The 22,403-nt window shown below is 34.2% G+C and overlaps 1 protein-coding gene across 1 annotated transcript in view; it reads right to left on the bottom strand.

Annotated features, from left to right (window-relative positions):
- Positions 1-22,403, bottom strand: part of ATP9B (ATPase phospholipid transporting 9B (putative)) — a 172,371-nt gene that overhangs the window by 91,682 nt on the left and 58,286 nt on the right. Inside the window, exons 7-9 of the mRNA XM_065753250.1 lie at positions 22,060-22,111; positions 10,119-10,213; positions 900-980 (exon numbers count right to left, since the gene is read on the bottom strand). Coding sequence (XP_065609322.1) covers positions 900-980; positions 10,119-10,213; positions 22,060-22,111 — 228 coding nt within the window. The remainder of the gene's footprint in view (positions 1-899; positions 981-10,118; positions 10,214-22,059; positions 22,112-22,403) is intronic.

Raw genomic sequence — 22,403 nt, 5'->3', positions numbered from 1 at the left:
CATTTACTTTGTGGACAGCATGAACTATGTAACTGGTACAAAATTGTCTTTCAGAGTCAATAACTGCAGTATCTCTTAAGTTTGCATAGGACTGTGAACTTGAATTCCAGCTACTAAACAAAATCTATTACCAGTTTGAGTCACTTGGACGAAAAATCACCTCTTCTGTATACCTTTCATATTAGTTAATTCTATCAAGTTATTTTGAAAACAAACTACCAAGAGGAATAAATCAACTGAGTATGGTTAACATAAAATAATAATTAAAAAGCCTATCTGCTTAATAGCATAAATACTGCCAAAACCCCATAAAGCAATATTTCTATTTATTTATTGTTACCAGCTGTTTGAATACCTTGCTTTAAAACATTAACTTTAGCTGGCCACCCATTGAAATAGAAAAAACAGTAAAATAGAAAAAAAATCTCACAAAAAGTTTGCAATGTTATCATATTCGGTCTTGAACATAATTATACCTTGAAAAAAAAGATTTAATAAAGCTCCCACATAAGTAACTTTTATTTTCCAACGCAACTGAACTTTTCAAGGAAAAGCTAATAGTTCTGAAGAAATGCTGTTAAATATCTATTGCACAGAAACTACAGTTGCATTGTGTTAGGCAATTGAATACATTCAACTTGACACTATGACATATTAGACTTATGAGACAAACAATTTCTAGTGCTATACAAATACAAGAATATTTTAGTGATGTCAACAAATATACCATTCCAGATTTTGTGTTTCTTCACCATGTTCTATTTGTATTAGCTTTCTGCAATACTTATTTCATTTACAAAACATTTTGGTAAATATTTCCATGACAGGAACATGTAAAAATACTCTTGTAATGCTAAGAGAATGTTAAGAAGAGAGGAATAGAAATAGGTACTACTTACCCGTGTGAAGGTACCCTCAAAACTATGAATATCCAGCTGTGGCTTCTGAGCATAAACGTAAGCATTGATTGAAAAGAGATCCTATAAAACAGATTAATGTACTTAATAATATTTAAACTTCAATTCAATTAAGTATTTTGAAGGCCCTTTAATGGTAATGATTTCAGTTTATATGATTCTTACCACTCCACCCCAAGTTTACTGCATTGAAGTCTTATCCAAGAAACACATTTATTTTTTTTAGTACATCCTGTTATAAAGAAATCAGATCCAAAATAATAGTCTAAGCATGTTTATGCTTCATGAACTAGATTTTTTTTATTTATAGTGCATTAGAAATTATATAATTTTTTTCTTAAGAGCTTGGTTAGTTTAGTGCAACCTTAAAAATGTTTAGCTCCTTAAAACAAAAACAAAAAAAAAAAAGGTCTTTGTTCTTAAATCTTCTTTGTCATTTGTTCTTAAATGAAAGAAACAAAATACTTTTCCAACAAGGCAAAAGCCAACTGAATAAAAGGTCAAGCAATGAACTCAACTTTTCTTAAATACCAAAGTGCACAGAATATATACCTGCAGTCAATCCACAAAAACTACAGTTTTATGAAAGACTTGATGGTCAGAACCAACAGCATCTAAGAGATTTCAGAATGTGTAGAACTCTCATGTAGAGCTCACAATCCAGCCCTGGAGAGGAGTAGCTGTTCGATACCAGTGCCCAGTGAAACTAAGACTCTCAACCTATGATGAAATGCAAGCATGTCTAGCTTCTTACAGTATCTAGCTCCTAATTATTTGGGTTGCTTCTATCCTTTACTTACTACATGAATCTTGCAAAAGGTTAATCACACACCTCCACTAGGAAGCCAACTGTATGGTTATAATTCTCTGCTCATGTGACCTGGAATATACTAGCTTCAAAATTGAGCTAATTTTACAGCCTCCTTAATGGACGCATAATCACATCATGGCTCAAATATAGTTATTTTCAAAATACTACAGTTATTTTCTGATCATAATGTAAATACAACAAAGCTCTGAATTTGAATAAAACAATTTGAACATTACAAAAATAAATTAAAGTTGCAATTGTCCACAAATGTGTTATTGAGCTTTACAGTCTCTACATCTGTATTTTTTTGTTACTCTGACACAATGATGATAGACTTCCAAATATAATCTTTCACTTTTCCAGGTAAGAGCAAAAATGTTTTCTAATCTGCTGTCACTTTATCAAGCATGTTTATTTAAAAAATGCACAGTTCTATAAAAATAAATCATTAATTTGTATTTCAGTTTATATTCTGTAAAAAATGATTTTACTTCATAGCTTGCAATAATATTTTATGTACCTTAGAAAACATGAATTAAATCAGAGCTCTCAAATTATCTTTATCTTTAAACCATTAATCATTTATTTTAGTCTTTCACTCTAAGTTTCATTCATTGCATCCTTGTTCTTCCTATCTACATTCATCAGCTTCATGAGAAATAATTCATATGTAACTAATACACAGGCGGTGTCCTATATCCTCATCATTCATTTCTTCTGAATCTGTTATCACCTACAATTAAGCTGGGTTATTATGTGCTTTATTATGTAAAGAAATATAAAGTCTCTCAGTAGTGGACAGTACAGAAGGAAACTAATACCACACACATATACAATAAAAACTGGTAGTGAAATGCACCAACCAAGAACTTAATTCTTTTCAAAGAATGCTTAACAGGAAGCAAGATTAGAATAAAAAGCAGCAGAAATATCTACCTTTTAAACTATTTTTCTGCTTTCCAATCTTTCTACAGGTATTTGCTTCTATTGTGACGTCCTCTGTTATATTTTAAATGTAAAAAATTCTACTACATTCCTTTCATGCCTTTTTGTTTTTGTTCTCCTTTTGTATTTCAGATTTAACACCCAAACTTCCCATATATATATATTTTTTTATTTCGAATTTCAACTCAACCTCACCTTTCTGAAATACTGAGATCTGCACACTGGCTACTACATACTTGTGGCATTATTCTAGATAGAATGCCACAAACTACAAGCAGCTGAATATTGGATTAAAAAAAAAAAAAAGGACAAAATCTTCTGTAGGAGAATTCTGAGATGGAATTTCATTGGTAGAAAGAAGCCTATTACATGTAGCTTCCTAAATCACTTCTTCATTGCTGGGGAAAAAGGAAAGGAAAAGGACGTTTTCTTTACTGTAAGACCAATGCTCCTTACACTGAATAGGCATCATTCTTTCGCCAATAAAATACAGAAGCTGAATTCTCATAATATAATGGTAAAAAGAAATCCACAGAATGGTTACAGAAGATTGACATTTACATATGAATTGCAGTCAACAATACAGTTTACTGTAGAAGTACAAAGATGTCCCTTTATACAGTGCTACTTTCCCAGTAGTGCATTTCTCATCTCAGTGTATTAAAAGAAAACACAATGAAGAATTCAACCAAGAGGCTTCAAGATTTGTACACAATGCTCCATGTAAATATAACTTTAGCTCTCCAAGTATGTAAAATTTATGTTGTTAGCCTGTGTCACTGCTTCCCTCTATTGAGAACTAGGGAAAAGAGAATTTTCCTCTAATGGAGATTAATGTTGTTGTTTTTTTAACCTGGAAAAGTATTTTATTAATAATAATAATAATATATAATAGTATTATATTTAATAATAGCATTGTAGCTTGGACTACGTGAAGTTTAGCTTTATCAAAGAATAGTTTTCATAATGTAACCATCAAACCTCTAGTTCATTGAAGCAGGTTAGCCCTACCAATATGCTATGGACAGGAGGATTTTAACAAATGTAAATTAAAGTAAATCTAATAAACCTAAACCTTAGGCAATAGAAGGTTATTTTTATACAAAAGTAGATGAGATTAGATTTTTTTTTTTGATGACTGAGTACAACATGCATTTCATTATTGGTAACTTGAAAATAATAATTCAAAAGAAAGCACTGAAATCCAGGAGATGACTTGATGGTACAATAACAAAAATGTATCCTTTGTATTTAACAGTAATTCACCAATCACCATACAGCTACCAGTAACATAGAAAAAGCTCCTCAGTTAGGTCAAGGGCAACATTTGTTCACCTTTCTTAAAGATCATTAAAATACATTCTTAATCATAACATGTAGTTCATTACAAATAAAATTGCTTTTGGTTCAATAAAACTAATTAAATATAAATGGTATTGTTTACTGTTGTATGGATCTTCTGATATAAATCAGCAAGTCACCATTTATTGAAAATTAGTGACCTCATTGCTGTTAATAAATTTACTTGATCACTTAAGCTAGAAATGAATGCTTCAGATTGTGTATATTGCAATTAAAAAACAAAAACAAAACAAAACCCACAAAGGAACCGCTTGATCTATAACTATGACATTGCAAGAAACCTAATCTAGTTTTTACAGTATTTGCAGCTTAGCCATCACTAGATGACTCGCTGAAATTTTAATTTTCTGATCACAGTAAGTGCTTTAGGAAGACAACAAAATCTGCGCTGATCATCTTCATGGTGTCATCTGTTCTTTAAGAAAAGGTCTGAAGGTCTGAAGGCATATTTATTCTGGGTTTCACAGGAGGTAAGGTTACAGTGCTTATAGTGCTCTTGGTGTGACTGACAGCTCACACCAACACAAGATACAACATTTATGTCAGGTAACTAAAGAAATTAAAAATGTATGATTCTATGAACTGTGAGGCATATATTAGTCAAATAAATGGCCAAACTGTTTAGTCTGCTTTATGCTCAACTTGCACATATTCTCTTACATTATTAAAAGTATACTTTAATATGTAAAAATAAAATAATTCTCAGATTTGAAAGTGCCCTACAAGCACATGGAGAAGACACTGTGATGGGAATAAACACCTGTCAGTCAGGAAAACCATTATTGCAATAAATATTTGCTGTTTCAAAGAGAAGCATAGTTAAGCCTATTTGATCCAAAAAAGGAAAGAATTCTGCAAATGACAAGAAAAAAAAACAACAAAACAAATCTCGACATCAACATGGAGATACTGAGGGCAAAATGCCTCATCTGGGACAGTACCCCATGCCACTTTGTACTTCTAAATAGATTCATTTTGTGAATGGAACCTGTCCATTGAATTACTGGTTTATCATAAACAAATACAAATTTAAGCACAGAATCCTAACCCAATATTGTACCCAACCTTACAAATATGAGCACTTACTCGAGTTTAAAAGTGGCACAGAATTCCAAAATGTTTCCTGTATTTGAAATGGAGAAGCCTAACAGAATTTTAGGTTCTCTAAACAATTCTTTGTAGCCAGAGAATATATTACGTTCCACCCACCCTCTGTACTCATCGAATTCTAAATTTAGCAAAAAAGCACTATACAAGTGTGGCAAAACAACAACAAAAAAAAAACCAACAAAGCACCAACGAACTCCTCCATGCTACTCCTTATGCAGTTAAACTTGCACTCAGTTTGAGATCTACTGAGAAGACCTGGCCCTCAATGTGCCAGTCTGCCACAGCTATTTCACCCGCGGCCCAGCAGGTGGCAATCAAGAATTACTGCACAAGAGAATCATTCCAGCCTTTTTCTTTTCACACAATCTTTCAAAAAGACACTGTAACATGTAAATGATATGTACAATAAGACAGAAGAATTTTAGTAGCATACTAACTGTGGAAGTGGCAACAATGATAGAATTTTAAGGAAGTTTTAGATATTTATCATAAATGAACTGGTATTTCAGAAAGTCTATTCCTTGAAGCAAAGTAGGTTTTCATTAATGACACTATATAAAAAAAACACACAAAAACAACAACAACAACAAAAAAAAACAAAACAAAAAGAAACCAAACATATCAAAGCATTTTCATAGACATTTCTTTACTGAAAAGTTTTGTTTTCATCACACCAATTACTGTTCAGGCAAATAGGACATGCTGCCTACCCTGTGCAACACAACATAAATGAAATACGCAGAGGACCATTTCCCTAGCAGATTCTTTTAACAGAGGAAGAATCATTGCGGGATTCTCATAACAAAGTTGATCCAAGACTGGAACACAAAGCTCAGTACTTTGCTAGACAGCTCCAAAACCCAAGAATTTTCTCCAAATATGCTAGTAAGGTTATCAAAGAGTATATGCCCTCGTTACATATTGCACAGATTAGCAAGAAAAAAAGATGATCACCGTAAAAACAGTGATTTCAAGTCCGAAACAAATGCAAGGTAAATAACATTTTATAAAGCAAATGATATTCTCAGGTTAATTACCTGGAAAGCAATATTCTGCTTTTTTTAAAATTTTATTTTAATAAGAGAAACTTTCATCAAAAGAGGTTACTGTGAATATAAGAAAGCTTACATATTGTTTGCTGAATTAATCCCAGCTACTTATTTTAAGCATCCTTTTTTGAAGACAACGTGGACTTAGAATTTCAAAGAGTGACAGAACCACCTACCTCTATAAAAAATTACACCTTAAAATTGTCTATTCTATTCCTACAATATTTTAAAAAACATATTTTTATGGTAACTACTAGGAAAACATCATTCTACCCAATGCATTTTAATTTGACTTAAAAATAAAAAAAAGAAAAAAAGAACATGTGTAAGGTACATGAATATAGTGATATTTCCACACTTTATGACTCCACTAGGAACTACAAAAATTAATGGTATTTTTAATGTGAGTTTGAAGTTCATGGCTTTATTAGAGCTTCATGTGAACCTTATGAAGTTCCCATCCACAGTTTTTTCAGATGACAAATAGCTTGAGCATGTTATTAACAACCCAGTAAAGGCACAAGTGTCTGCAAGAGATAAATAAATACTATCTTGCTCCCTGCAGGAATGGAGACAGCTTTCTGGAATGCATGTTGGACTAGATCTCTTGAGGTTGCTTCCAACTTCTGCAATTCTGTTAATCTGTGCAATTTACCTTCTGTGAAACTTACGGGACCCCCTAAAAAACATTTATATTCATAGGCACTTGGCTACCACTTCCAAACAGTTTGAAGAGAGACAGGACCTAGAAGTGAAGCACTGTGAGCAATCAAAGACCAGCTAAGAATTACCCACGTAAAATAATTAGAGATAAAATCGCAAACATTTCAGGAGTATAAGGCTAATCTAAAAATCAATACTGTCGTTTGGGTCAAAATGTTACAGTGATGAGAGTGAGGGAACTAAGCGTCAATGGTTTGACCAAGCCATACAATAGTAAGTAAGTTAAAAGATAGTTTCATTTACTTGGCAGAAAATGTCATATGAAGTGTCATGAAGACTAAGTTTTATCTAGCGTGAGGTAAAGAATTATTCAATCATAACTATGTGAATACAGGAAAGGGTAATGGCACATTAGCTGCTTGGTTGCTTCCATTTCCTGCTGGTAAACAGGGAAGGCTTGTTAAATGATAAACTACCTGATTATGTGAATTTGGACTGTCAGTTACAGTTCAAGAAAAGCAAAAATTTTAAAAGATCAACAGGACATGTATGTGTTAACAGTAATAACTATAAACAACTAAGGAAGGAATGGTTACTATATTGGACAGTTAACTTATGCTGTTTCCAGTATGAATAATTTCTCAGTGATATCTCGCACTTCCATCCCCTACACATCCAAAACAATCACAACTTGAATCAAACTTCATTTCTGCACAGACTTGAGGCTGCATGTCCTGCCACTCAAACGAAGACACTCCAATCACTTCCAACTTATTTTCCATAAGTAAAAACAAGTGCAATACAATTTACTTCCTTTAAATCAAAGATATGTGTTTAACCATAATGATCAACAGTATATTCCAGACAAATCTATTCATAACTTTTTTTCCCCTAAATGAAGAACAAAACATAGAAGTTACAATGCAACAATTCTCTGTTGTACAAGATCTGTTTCTGCATTGTCCTGCAGGAAAATTGCAGTCAACAAATACAGTAAGTGATCCTTCCAAACAGAAATTAAAAAAAAAAACAAACAAAAAAACAGTTAAGTTGCAAACAGTTGTAACCTACATGAAAAGCACAAATTAATCACAGAATCACAGAATTGTAGAGGATGGAAGGGACCCGTAGAGATCATCGAGTCCAACCCCCTGCCAAAGCAGCTCCCTAGCCCAGGTTGCACAGGTAGGTGTCCAGGTGGGTCTTGAACATCACCAGAGGAGGAGACTCCACCACCTCTCTGTGCAGCCTGTGCCAGTGCTCTGTCACCCTCACTGTGAAGAAGCTCCCACGCACATTTGCGTGGAACTTCCTATGCCTCAGTCTGTGATCATTTCCCCTTGTTCTGTTGCCATACGCTGCTGAGAAGAGTTCAGCCTTGTCCCTTTGCCTCCTGCTCCTTAGATATTTATAGATGTAGATCAGATCCCCTCTGAGTCTTCTTTTCTCAAGGCTGAACAGACCCAGGTCTCTCAGCCTTTCCTTTATGAGGAAAGGGAGGTGTTCCACATACTTTATCATCTTTGTGGCCCTCTGCTGGACCCATTCAAGAAGATCTCCATCTTTTTTGTACTGGGGACCCCAGAACCGGACACAATAATCTAGGTGCAACAGGGCAGAGTAGAGGGGAAGGATCATCTCTTTTGACCTGCTGGCCACGTTCTTCTTAACACACCCCATGATCCCATTGGTCTTCTTGACCACCAGGGCACACTGCTGGCTCATGGTCAGCCTGTCATCCACCAGGACACCCAGGTCCCTCCCCTCAGAGCTCCTCTCCAGCAGGTCATCCCCCAGCCTGTACTGCTGCACGCAGTTATTCCTCCCTAGGTGCAAGACTCCACACTTGCTCTTGTTAAACCTCATCCAATTCCTTTCTGCCCAGCTCCCCAGCCTGTCCAGGTCACACTGAATGGCAGCACAGTCTTCCATCATGTCAGCCATTCCTCCCAGTTATGTATCATCAGCAGAAAGAAATGCATTAAAGAAAAAAAGCATTTAAGAAAAAAAAAAAGATAGAAAATTGACTGGATTTTAGGCAAATGCACACTCAATAGATTTTCTGGAAAAATAACATTTTTATGAGAAACCAAGATGGGGCAAGGACCATATGCTGACAGAAGACGCATTAGCACTAATACTAAATTCAATTGCTAAGTATACAATACCAATTAAAATCACTTTCTGCACCAGAACTGCTGTCTGCATTAGTCTGGCATGATGAAACTTCAGATCTATTCCTCATTCCCAATCCTATAAATTCAAACCTATGGGGTTTTTCTTCTCATCGCCTGTGGAGCCAGTAGCCAAACCATTATGAACACCAGAAAGTTCTCTACATTTGGCTAACTTCAGTGTAGCAGGAACTATTTAGTTCACTAATAGCTGAAGAAAATCTGCTAAGATCTGGCAGATAATCAGATACTTTGTACTACTGAAATGGAACATACAATTAATTATACACTTTTCTGTACACTCAAAGTATTTAGTGTCTGAACATCCCAAACTCTGTAGAAGTTTCCACAACTTTGCAACTTCAGTATATTTTCAGATTAATATCTTAATATTAAGTCAACAGTTCAAGAACAGCAAGGTTCTCCAGAATATGACACAACTTAGCATCTTATGAGATGCATCACTAAAAGCATATTTTTAGTAGAGGTGTGTTGCATTTTGTATGTAGATGTATTTATATACATACCATGTCCTTTTTAACAATTTTAATTACTTTACGTATTTACCTACACTTCAGACGTGTATATATATTCAAAAAACCTACACTTGTAAACAAACATTCAGACACATGAACTTCCACATTGCATCAACTCTGATCAGAAAGTTTACTGACATTACCATCCAAGAACAGACCACTGTTACCCAAGCTTACAAATCAGAAATAAAAGCAACAATTTATCAGGCAACAATGACCTGCATTTGCAGTTAAGAATATGCAGAAGCATAGCATAACAAAACTATTTTCAGTTGAGTATAGACCTCAAAGTGTGGACCACAGTGTGAATTACTAAGCTGAAAGATAAAAATTCAACTCTGTTTCCCTTCAATGAGAACATTTGCATAAGCAACTTCTCATTCAGCATTCAGTTGAATACCTATTCCCTATTTATAGCAAAATGTATACATATACGTGGTAACATACTTTCTGACTACATATATACTTGTAATAATTTTAAACTGTTGTACCTAAAAGGGAAATATGCACACGTGCAAGATATTTTAAAAGTAAATAAATAAAATGCTTACCCCCAAAGCTGGCAATCTTTGTGTGCAACTGACAGCAACCTTCAGTTTCCAGTCTGTTTCTCCATCAAGCTGGTCAGTTCGAATGAAACATGAACCTTTAAATTAGAAAGACATAACTAGTTTTTACATCTCAAAAATTCAGTTTGAGTTAACAAAAAATTACAAGACTGAAAGAAAAGCAAATAACTCACACTTTGGAATATTTGACTGCTGATTAAATGCTTTCTGCCGTGAAAATAGAATAACTTTTCCTGATAAAATTAACAATTCTTTGTTTGTGATGGGAAAAAAATGTTGCATTTCACAGACCTCTAGATGTTCCTAAACAGGTTTCCAAATGTTACCAGAAAGTGATAACACTTCACTGGATAAACCTGAAAAAGGTTTAATCTTTTACCCTTAGGAGGTTTCTCAATTGTGCAATTATAAAAAAAAAAAAAAAAAAGAATAACAAAACAACATTTGTAGTTTTTGTCTATTGTTGTTTTGACACTTAACAAGCCTCCATTACTTATATTCTTCTAGCTTCATTGAAATTTTTCCCCTCAAATAAACCTTTAATGTGGGTAACATTCAAAGATTGCTAAGGGATTTGATTCAGTATTTTAGTGGGTAGGGATGGTGTTAGGAGGATGGTTGGACTAGATCTTGTAGGTCCTTTCCAACCTAATGTACCTATGAACCTATGAACCATCCTGGTCCTTACATATTCTACTTAAAAAGAAGTAATTTTAAGTTGCCTCTGATTGCCAAAGACTCAAAACTAAAGAAAGCAGTCAACATACATAAAGTACTTAAAACATGATCGAAGTACAAACTGATACATACTGAAGAGAATTAGTATGCTTTACAGACAGAAGACTAGCATTCAAGAAACTGAAAACTAAGAGTAGCAACAAAATCTTCCCTACCATGATACGATACATATAACTAGTCCAGTGGTATCACCAAATACGGAGTAATACATAGGTTATTAATGCAAGGCTCAAGAAAAGACTGAATAGGATTTAAAATCCAACAGGGTTCTTTATGGATTTTGTTCCAAAGCACTTCTGAAGAGTTTGGTGGCATATACTGCATTGTAACTAAGGGTGAGATATCTAGCAGCACCTACATATTCTACAGTTTCAGTGCATATTCTATCCATGGCATTGATCAGCCTACTTTCCGTCATACTTTCCCTGTACAAGACATTTCGTAGTTCTCCTTACCCTTCCTGTCAATGGCTGTTCTCTTCCATCAATTTCGTTTAGAATTAATCCTATAGATCAATGCAGTTCAAGACCAGAGTGGCTCCTGTGAATGGTTGACTGCACATATATTCATTTAATAGTGCTCACACTATGACATGTATTGGCCAGTCACATTTCCTCTCCACTTCAGCAGTTAATTTCATCAATAACTTATCTCGTAGGCCGTTTCCGTTTTATCCAGAAAAAAGGATTGCTTTCTGCCAAGTCAGCTTTCAATGGTGATCACAACAGCAAAATTGAAACAATACTATCTTTTTTTCTACTTCTAACAATTCATCAGATTTATCTAATTTGAATTATGAAATTTTAAACTTAACTTATAATTTAAGTTATAAATACATAAGAGTAAACATTCATATAAAAACAGTGCATAAAAACGACTCCTGACTCCCCTGAAGCCTACAAACCTGTAACAACCCAAATATTTCCCACTGCACAGAAGTTATATATTTCATATAATTTAGTCAGCAGTACCTACGACTTCTAAAATCAATATGAGTGACTTCTGGCAAAAAAATATTTATTTCAGCTAAACCATACCAAAATGCTTTAATCTATGTCCAATCTGCTAGTATTATTAGTTTTTGTTACTTTTTTAAAATGTTTTTATGGAAAATTAGAAAAAAAAAATTAAGCTTTGTTACTTAGACACATTAACTATATGTTTATTATGCAGACCAAGAAAATTTCTCTCAATATAGCCCAAGCAAGCCATAAGGTTGGCCATCCATGCACAATTTGTATGCCCAATTACAACAGTATTTATGATCTTAAATTGTTTGTTTTATGTATACTTCAACAGAATGTCTTACAGCAGTGTTAATCTGTTGCATTTCTAACATGAATATGACTTGCAAGGAAAAAACATCTACACAAACATTATAAATTGTTAATCCCTTTCTATTCAATGTTAATTATTGAACTAGGTGACTATTTTCCAGTATACATAGAAGTTTATTATATTCATATAAAATTTTAAGTTACGTGCTGTTTAAAGAAGTCATGAATTTGGATGTGAAGCATTGCTGACTACAGAAAGATGAAATTCCACACTAAGCACAGGGCATTTCTAACACAGGATATTTCTAAGAGGGCAACAAAGGCTGCACATAAAGGAAAACTGAGAAATTAAAGTATTTTCTTTAGACAGTAGAAGTGCTCAGATGCCCATTTCCCATGAACAATAATCATCAAATATTAGCAGATAGATTTGAACATAGTTAAGGTGCCTAATTTATTTTTGTCTTTACAGTGAAAATTTTGGAATGATCTGAATTAGAATTTAAGGTTAAATCTAAAGCAATTACACTAGGCTTGAACAATTTAATCATTTTTCTGAAGAAAAGCAAACTTCATGTGAGTACGCTTAAGGTACTTTACAACTACTTAGTATTCATTTAGCATGATCAGTCATAAACCAGCTAATAGCATGTCCATGCAAGGTGGTGCCCAAGTAGAATTAAACTGCTTTTAAGGACTATTTTTAAGACTATTTCAATTGAAATTGGTGAAACTTGTACAATACTTTTTTCTTCTTAACACTCTACGAATTTCATCACAATCTAGAATGAAGTCTGTGAAATAAGAAGCCAACAGCTTCAACCCTTACCATAAAATAATCACCTAGCTTGTGAACACAATAAATGGACATGTGAGGATGTGGGAATCCTGGCAGATAAAAAGCTGGACATGAGCCAGCAGTGTGCACTTGCAGCCCAGAAGGTCTGTGCTGAATCAAGAAGGGCAGCCAGCAGGGCAAGGGAGGTTGTTGTACCCTTCTACTTTGCCTTCATGAGGCCCCATCTGGAGTACTGCATCCACGCACATGGCCTCCAAAATAACAAAATTGCAGAACTGCTGGAGCATGTCCAGAAGAGGGCCATGAAGATGATGAGGGGGCTGGAGCACTTTTCCTGCAAAGACAGGCTGTGGGAGCTGGGCTTGTTTAGAAACACAGAATCATTAAGGTAGTAAAAAACCCTCTAAGTTCATGTATTCCAACCATCAACCTACCGCCAACATTTCCCACTAAACCATATCCTTAAGTAATACATCTATCCTTTCCTTGTACATATCCAGGGATGATGACTCCACCACTTCCCTGGACAACTTGTCCCAGTCCCTCACCTATTATTATTATTATCCTAATATATATTTTACCACCAAACATTTTAATTATATTTTTATATAAGCTCTTTAGAGAATTGGTAACAATTTTTAATACAGTCTTTCGAAAACAAGTTACACTACTTGGGACCTGACAAATTTTTGTTATGTATTCTAACATACAGGGTTTTTAAAATTATGTCATTTAGAAGAGAAAAATTGTATGTATTAAATTATTCACTCCTATTTCATTTGGAAGTGTTTCTGAAAAGCAGAAGTATGGACTAGTTTCCCTTAAAACAATTACCCCACCAATCAGCCTGTTTACCATGTAATTTGTAAAGAATATCGACAGACTAAGAACAATCCACTTTGCAAAAAGAAAATAATTCAAATTTTATAGAAAATAGCATTTTCTATTTTCATTGAAGGCTACACAGTGAAGAAACAAAAACCATTCAAATGATAGAAATTACATCAATATTTAGTATTTGCTATGACTGGAAAGAAAATTACAATCACACTAGATAAGTTGGTTTAGTATGCTACAGAAAGATAAATGTAGCATGTGTAATATATTCTGTGTATTATACTGTTCAAAGAGATTTCAGGGAAAGGTTTTTCAGAATGAGAATGCAACAGAACTTCCCACAGTAACTTACAATGCCGTAAATCAAATAGAAGCAGAATATCTTATCTGCTATATATGCATGTTCTTTTTGTTAGGAAATAATACTACTGTGAAATTTAAGACTGGAAAACTGAACTGGAATAATTTAAGACATCTGCATCAACACACGGAAAGTCCCTGCAAACCAGATTTGAAAAATACCAAAATACTAAAAAATTCAGGTGGGTTGGAAAGACGAAAACAGAGCTCTCTTCTGCTTTCTTTTTAATTTTTAAGTCTACCAGTAGCGTCTTCACAAAGGAAAGACAGGAAAGTCTGCTAAACTTGAATACTTGACTTTGAGGGCTGGAAACATTTAGTGACTAACAGAGACATGAAAAGTCAGATTTATTTATTTATTTATTTATTTTACGGCAAGGAAAAGAAAACAACAAAAAAGTTTAATAACGTATTTGTCCTGTATTCATAAATTAATTCTGTGTTCCCAATCTGGAAGAATGACCTGAGACAACATTTAAGATGAAAATACAGAAAGGAAACTGAGTTCAGGGACAGATGGAGAGAGAGCAGAGTAACTTCCTCTGCTTTGCATTTTAAAAAAACACAACATGAACAACGAATTATAAAAACTGTAACACTTCAGTGCTTCACTTTTTCTACTCTTGCATCACGTAACCACTTTCAGCACATCTAATTTTCAACTACACGTATTTATCAGCATTTTACAAGGAGAAAACATATTCTAATAATTTTTATCTGTTTTTAAATAAGTAACTTCGAATTATAAAACCATCACAGAATGGTCGGAGTTGGAATGAACTTATTTAAAAGTCACATCCAGTCCAACTCCACTGTAATGAACAGGGACATCAGCAGCTAGATCAGGTTGCTCACAGCCTGACCTTGAATGTCCTTGTCAGCAAGACTATATTAAATCCTTTCATTTCCCAGTTAGTATTGATAGGATAGTGGAGGTTGCTGCAAGCCAGATACATGACCTTGCACTAGAATTTTGTGAACCTCCTGGGCCCTCTGCTTTAACCTGTTTAAGTCTCCCTGGATGCCACATCAACCCTCAGGTGTGTTGACACACCACACAGCTTGGTATCATTCTAAAACCTACTGAGAGTGCACTCAATCCCACTAAAGATGTCACTGACAAAAATATTAAGGAGCATTGGCCCCAGTACTGAATCCTGAGGGATGGAACTCATCACTGACTTCCATCCAGACACTGAGACACTGACCATTGCTCTCTGGGTAAGACCCTGCAACCAGTTCCTTGTCCATCAAATAGACCACCCATCCAGCAATCACTCATCTTCCCAGTTTGGAGAGAAGGATGTTGTGTGGGACAGTGTTAAAGGCCTTCCTGAAATCCAGACATATGACATCAATGGCTCTTCCCTTTCCACTGATGCAGTAACAACACTGTAGAAGGCTACAACTTTGGTCAGGCATGACTTCCTCTTGGTGAAGCCATGCTGGTTTTCCCGTATCACCTCCCTCTCTTCCACATGCCTTAGCGCAGCTTCTAGGAAGATCTCTTCCATGATCTTCCCCAGCACAGCAGGAGGGTTGACAGGTCAGCAGAGTTCCCTGGGTCATCCTTCCTTCCTACCCTTGCTAAAAATAGGAGCAGCACTGTCTTTTTTCCAGACATAAGGAACTTCACATGACTGCCATGACTTTTCAAATGGCACTGTGAGTGCCTTAGCAACTAAACCAGCCTCTTCCCTTAGGACTCTGGGATGTATCTCCTCGGGTTCCATAGACTTGGGGGCATTCAGGATCCTCATGTGGTCACAAACCTGATCTTCACTTACAGTGGGAGGATCATTACCCCCACAGACCACAACTTCTGACCCCTCTGCCTGAGGGCTGTGTGAAGAGCAGTTGCTGTTGAAGACTGAGGCAAAAAAGTTCCTGAGTACCTCAACCTTCTCCTTCTCTGTTGTTACCAGCTTGCCTGTACTACTCACTTGGTGGGCGAGGGGTAGAGGGGTGGTAAGTCTTCTTGTACTTTCCTCTTCTGGCTGATGGACCTGTAGAAGCCTTTCTTGTTTTTCTTTGCACCACTTGCTAAGTCTAGTTCCAGGTGAGCCTTGGCCTTCCTGATCCCATCTCTACACAGCCTATTAGAATCCCTACACTCCTCTCAGGACACCTATCCTGCTTCCATTTCTTGTGCATTTTCTTCCTGCTCTCTAGTTTGACTACAGTTCATCTGACTGTTCATTTCCAGAGAGCCTTAGCAGTAGACACTCCACATATTATTTGTTACCAATATACATAGTAACGAACAGCGTATAGGAAGTCAATCAACAACTCAGAAGGTTTGAAAACCTTATTTAAATTTCTCTTGGAGAACACTGAAGTTAATACATTCCCACTTGCTACGTTTCGACAAATATCTTGGTGAAAAAAAAAAAGATTTGCCAGTAAGGACTGAAAGGAGGTTACATGTAAAACAAAGATATAGCATAAAGCACATTTTATTGTTTTATTGCACTAAAGATGCTTCATAGGGAAACAACTATAATTTACTTGTATATAGTAGATAAGCAAGTATATTATTTTATTATTCTGCATTCCACTACAGATGTATCACCAAAACACGTGTAGTATATGTTCACTTAAATTAGTCTCCAACTGTATTAAATTACATTTACTTTCTCTAACGCATAACTAATAGAAATTCACATCAGTTATCCACAAGACAATGTTATACCACAGCTATAAGTCTGGGCTCTTTTCAACAATCAAATCTCAATAAATGGAATTATGTCTGTCTTCTCTCTGAAGATCTGTATCCAATTAATTTTTTACAAATGAGAACAACAGCTACAACTAATGCCTTTCAAGCCTCAGCAAAACTGAATTATTAAATCTGTCTGCCCATATCCTATTACGGCCTACTTATGAATACTTGATTTTATTTTGTATAATTGACAACAGTTGTCAGGAAAGGAAGGCTTTAATGGCAATCAAATTAAGATCAACTCGTCTAAGTGTCACAGGAAAGAGTGTGCATGAAGCACTGAATAAATTAATTGATGGGTCACCTGAAACAGGGCGTGCAGAACTGTGGTGTCATAAACCATTATATATTGTCTAGTAATAATACACTCTTCCACCTTGAAGAAAAATGCAGTGAAAGACATAGGTTATTAGCAAATAAACAAGAAAAAATTGACTTTGCATACCTGACACAAGATCACTTACAAACAACTTAATTTTTAAGTAATTTATATTACTTAAGTGACTATGTGCATGAAAGTTTTAAAGTGATGACAACATGAGTAGCAGCACCAGGATAACATGTTAGTCGACAGAGTTTCATTTACCACGATCACAGAAAGCTTTCAGCTATGTTACCTACTAAGGAAGTGATAAAAAAAAATAAAAATCAACACACCAGAATAGCTAAAACATCTTAAACATTTCAGTTATAATGCCATCAGTAAGGATGAAAATAACAAACTGTAGCTGCATGAAAGACTGATGAAATTTGTTTAAAAGCATTAATTTCTCTTAATACCATTAAAACAACTGTGTGTACTTGAGTTATTTGATCTGAATTAAGAAAGTGATGAAGCAATTGATTAATTGGAATTCAAGCCATCAGTCACAGGATCCATCAAGAGATTCATTTACATTCTAAACAATCAGCTGATGGACTTATAGGATGCCATGTATTAATATGCAGTCAATATGATACTATCAAACACAGAGTTCCTTACTGACAAGCACATACAAATGCTTTTAATCCAAGCTTTATCTACTGCATTTTTTTTACTGCTTTATTGATTCATTATGATTTAGGAATTTTTACTTTTATTAAAAACATTACAGAATTATCTTACTTATAGCAAACAGTACTTCAAGGCAGAAAAGAATAAAGCATCCACATTTATGTTTGCATTCTCAAATTTTAACATAATGATTTCCCTAAAGGAGATTTTCAAGTGGATATGCAAAAGCATTAATTCACCCTTTGTATTTAATAGGTTTTGAAGCACCACTGCCCCATTATGTTTCTGATGTAGAATAAGAATCTTTTTTCTATAGAAATTCAGTAATCAAGAAAAATACTCTAAACTATTTAAATATTTACCTGAAATTTACAACTTTCTACCTTGTAAAAATATATATATACACACACACAGTAATGATACGCCTAAAACTGTGCCATACTTAATACTTTGGTTAGCTTAGAACTCTAATCAAAATCAAAGAAAAACAAAGAAGACCAGAGTTCTACTTTATAACAGTATGGAAATCAGTATTACACTTTGCAGATATCAGCTCTACTGAAAGATTTTATAAAAATAACAAGAATATTTATCACTGATATCACCCTGTTTCTGCACCTGCTTAAGTTTGCTATTATGGCTATTTTTGACATTTTGAACTGAAATAACCCATGGGAATTTATCCCTTTAATGATCCAAGCACATAATCTAATTAAAATACAGGAACTGTAAATATTTTCATCTTTGCTCATCTATATTTAAATCAATTTTGCTAGTGCCAAAAACATATTAGAACTAGTCACATGTAAATACATATGTTAGCATTATAATTGCTTCTCAACAAGCAATAGCTGTCACATCTCCCTTCAGAAAAATCAAATATGAATAATGAGTAATACCAAGTAATTTTAACATACTAGGAAAAAACTGCCAGGAAGTATCCTACTTCAGCATAGCAAGCTAATTTCTCTGAAATAACAAACTACTTTATTACAACATATATTACGCATTTGGATAAACCCAAGGATGAAACTGAACTTTTTGCAGCCAAAGAGGCTATAGTTGCTTTGAAAAACCAAGTGCCTACACCAAACAAGATTTTAAGGTATCAGTACAACAGGATAATAGCACAATGTGGATACTATTCCACAAGTTCAACTCCGTAAGTATTATCCATAATCACCTCGTCACTGAACTACCACATGTATGGACTAAAAGCAGGAACAATCAAGTTGGAGAACATGTATTTCAGCTCAGAAAATAATAATTACAAGAAGACATTTAATTAGAATTCAGTTTTATCAAAATAATCCACTAGGCTTAATCTTTTTAAAATTAGCTACTGCTACACAGAGTGAGATAAAAAAAAAATTCTAAAAAAATCTGCATTTTTATATTGCATTTAGGAAAGAAAAGCACATGACCGTGGCTCATTTCGTCCATGGAAACACACCCATGCAAAAAGCCAGTACTGTTTATGGCTGAAATTCTAAGACTAAGACTAATGATTTATAATTCAAACTGCTTTTTTTGATTGAAGATAAAGAGTATTAAGTGTTACAAACAACAGTAATATGTGGCGTAAATTCTGAAATTGGAAAATATTTAAACATTTTAGTTCAAAATCTTTGCATTTACTCTTTATAGATTTATGATAACAAATAAAACTGTTTTATTGCACAGAAGATAAAATTATATAAAGAACATAAAACCATGCAAAAACTAATGTGTTTTACAAAGTATTTAAACTGTTTACTATAAACTAAACCATAAATCAGTCAAAACCACAGCATTCAAGAAAAAAGCAATTACAGATATAAGTGTTCATTCTTTAGTAAAAAAAAAACCAACAATTACTGCCATATGTTTGAAATTCAGTGTTGGAATTCTTTTTTGTTGCATTTTTTCTCGTTTGATTTGATTTTACTACTTTTTTTGTGTTGGGCTTTTTTTTTTTTTTTTGAGAACACAACGTGATTATAAATAGCCAATAGACTGCATGTTTGTAGAAAGAACACTGAAAATTCAAAAACTGCACTCCATGTGTGGTAGAAGTGAAAATAAATTATTTATATTTGAACTTTGGGCAGATTCCACTGCATTTGCTATGTTCACTTTGTATTATAATGAGCATTTACCTTGTAGGTTCATTTTGAAAGTGTTAACAAGTATGTTTATTTATTTAGGGACAGGCTTACATTATAAATCTTTAAATTGTAGCTTTATTTTCTAGATAGCAAATAGCCAGAAATTTTTAAAGATCTATAAATTACATGCCAAAGTAGACTTGAACAATTTTACTTCCAAATAATGCTTTTCTCCACACATTTTTGACACAACAATTCACTCCATGTCCTAGATCCATGATTATGATATTCCTGTCATACGGAGACTGGATTGTTCACTGACATAGCTGCAGAGCATCCTTCAATTAATAGTACTGCTGGGAAAGCAGTTCACATATGAATCTACAAATTTTTGAATTAGTGAAGAGGCAAACATGCTACAGTGTATACATAGAAAACATATAATTGAAGAATTTTTGTCATTGGAAGCTATAAAGCTCCTTATAACTGTTTTTATTTCAGCAGTGAGATGCTGATCCTAATTAGGGACATTTCATACTGTTACAATACTGAGTTTTCAACATATTTCTGCCATGCATTCATCACTTGAAGAAATTAGCACTAATACATACTCCTGCAAATGGAGATGACAACTGCTTCTAAATGCCTAGATACCTAGTAAAATATAACTGGTAAAGACAAAGACAAATTTCCATAAATATAATTTTTACTGCTAATGTAACAGCATACAATAGGCCTGGCTTAAAGTAATTCTACAGAGGCACAACTTATATTTCTACTTTTCTAGCAGGTATCATTTGAGCTCTAACAGTTCTTGTAATTCAGGCTTCAGTGGTTAAGATACGATAGTGCAAGCAGTCCAAAAGGAAACACCATTAATCCTTTTATAAATCATGTCAGATCCAAGACCTTTGAGTTGTCAAAAATATTATGAATTTTAGTAAATTAGAGATTCTAAATCAGAGGGTAGTTAACACAGATTGAGATTATAAAATGACTATTAGAAAACTGCTGGTCCAAACCGGTTAAACATGACTTAGTGCACCAAACCATCACTTCAAAATCATAACTAAGACAGTGACTGTGTAGTACTTGCAGCAGTTTCTTCTTCTAGTGAATACGCAGTTCCAGTAGTATTCTGTACACTAATCAAATATTTGATTTCTCTTGCAAACGATTTCTGAAAATCCAGTTTTTTATCTGAAACATTTGATAGAACTCCAATGCTACAGTAAAATATCAAAGCACATCTAACAGAAGGTTTATGAGTATCACAGCTATTAACTGTGTGAAAGTTAGTGCTGCCTGACAAATATCAGACAGTTCTTCTGAAGTAGTAATATGAAGAAGGCATATGAGTTATATGGGGGCTATCCCATAGTCATTGGAAAATTTTAAAGAGCACAACTATAATATACAGGGCTCATGTAGAGGAGACATGTTTATCAGAGTTCAGGAGTACTCTTATTACCATGTAAGGAGAAACAGATCTAATGAGAAATACTTTCCTACCCCCATTCAGGAAAAGTGGTGGCTGTTTTTTTGCTGTTGTTTGTTTGCTGTTTTTGTGGGGTTGAGTGAGATTTTATATATTTGACTGCCCAAAAAGGCAGTATCATTTCAAAATGGAAAAAAAAAATCAGTTGTCCTAATTTTTTAGACCACTTTAATACATTTCTAAAATCATTCTAATCACATTAGTAGGATAACACTTCAGTTCTTCTCAAATAACTGAAAATCAATCAAGTCACATTTAACGTGCTGCAGAAATAGCAAAAAAATACTTAGCTATTATATTAGACAAATATTGTTTTAAGGTATACTGAACTAGTCTTAATATTTTTATTACCTAAAATTTTGTTGTATCAATCATCTATTTAAAAGAATGCATTTGCAAAGATCTCACATTCACAATTCACAGTAAGATTTTCCATTTTGAAGTCTAAACAAACCATTTTTCTCAGATATATACACACTTGCTTTCCCCCCCACATTAATCTGAAAAATGTGGATCTTCTCCTATAAATCTATTTGACCACAACACGCAATCTAAAGTATTACTATAACAATCAACTTATCTTGTAATCAACCTGAAGTACCAAAACATACCAGTTTTTTCTGACGTTCTGAGAAAAACCATGTCAGATGGGATTCGTTGATTCTGAGAAGAGAGGAAGAAAAAAGTACAGTTTATCAGAAGTAGGAAAAAAGTGAATTCCAATAAAATGTCCGGTAAGATCCTGTCACCAAAAGGTCAAACTTGGATTGAAACTCAATTAAAATAGGATTTATCAAAGCACTTTACATTCAGCATTTGCAATTCAGAAATCAATATTTTTAAAAAATTATACAATAAGCAAACAACATCTAAGCCTTTTGGGTGCTCTTTAGAAGTGAATCAAAAACACCTGAAGACCAGGACTGGTTTTTCATGACTACTTCAAGACTATAAA

Source organism: Cyrtonyx montezumae, unplaced genomic scaffold (genome assembly GCF_038088225.1).
Source record: "Cyrtonyx montezumae isolate F1298 unplaced genomic scaffold, pur_monq_1.0 scaffold_8, whole genome shotgun sequence".
NCBI classification, from domain to species: domain Eukaryota; kingdom Metazoa; phylum Chordata; class Aves; order Galliformes; family Odontophoridae; genus Cyrtonyx; species Cyrtonyx montezumae.
This window is presented reverse-complemented; position numbering and strand designations above follow the sequence as displayed.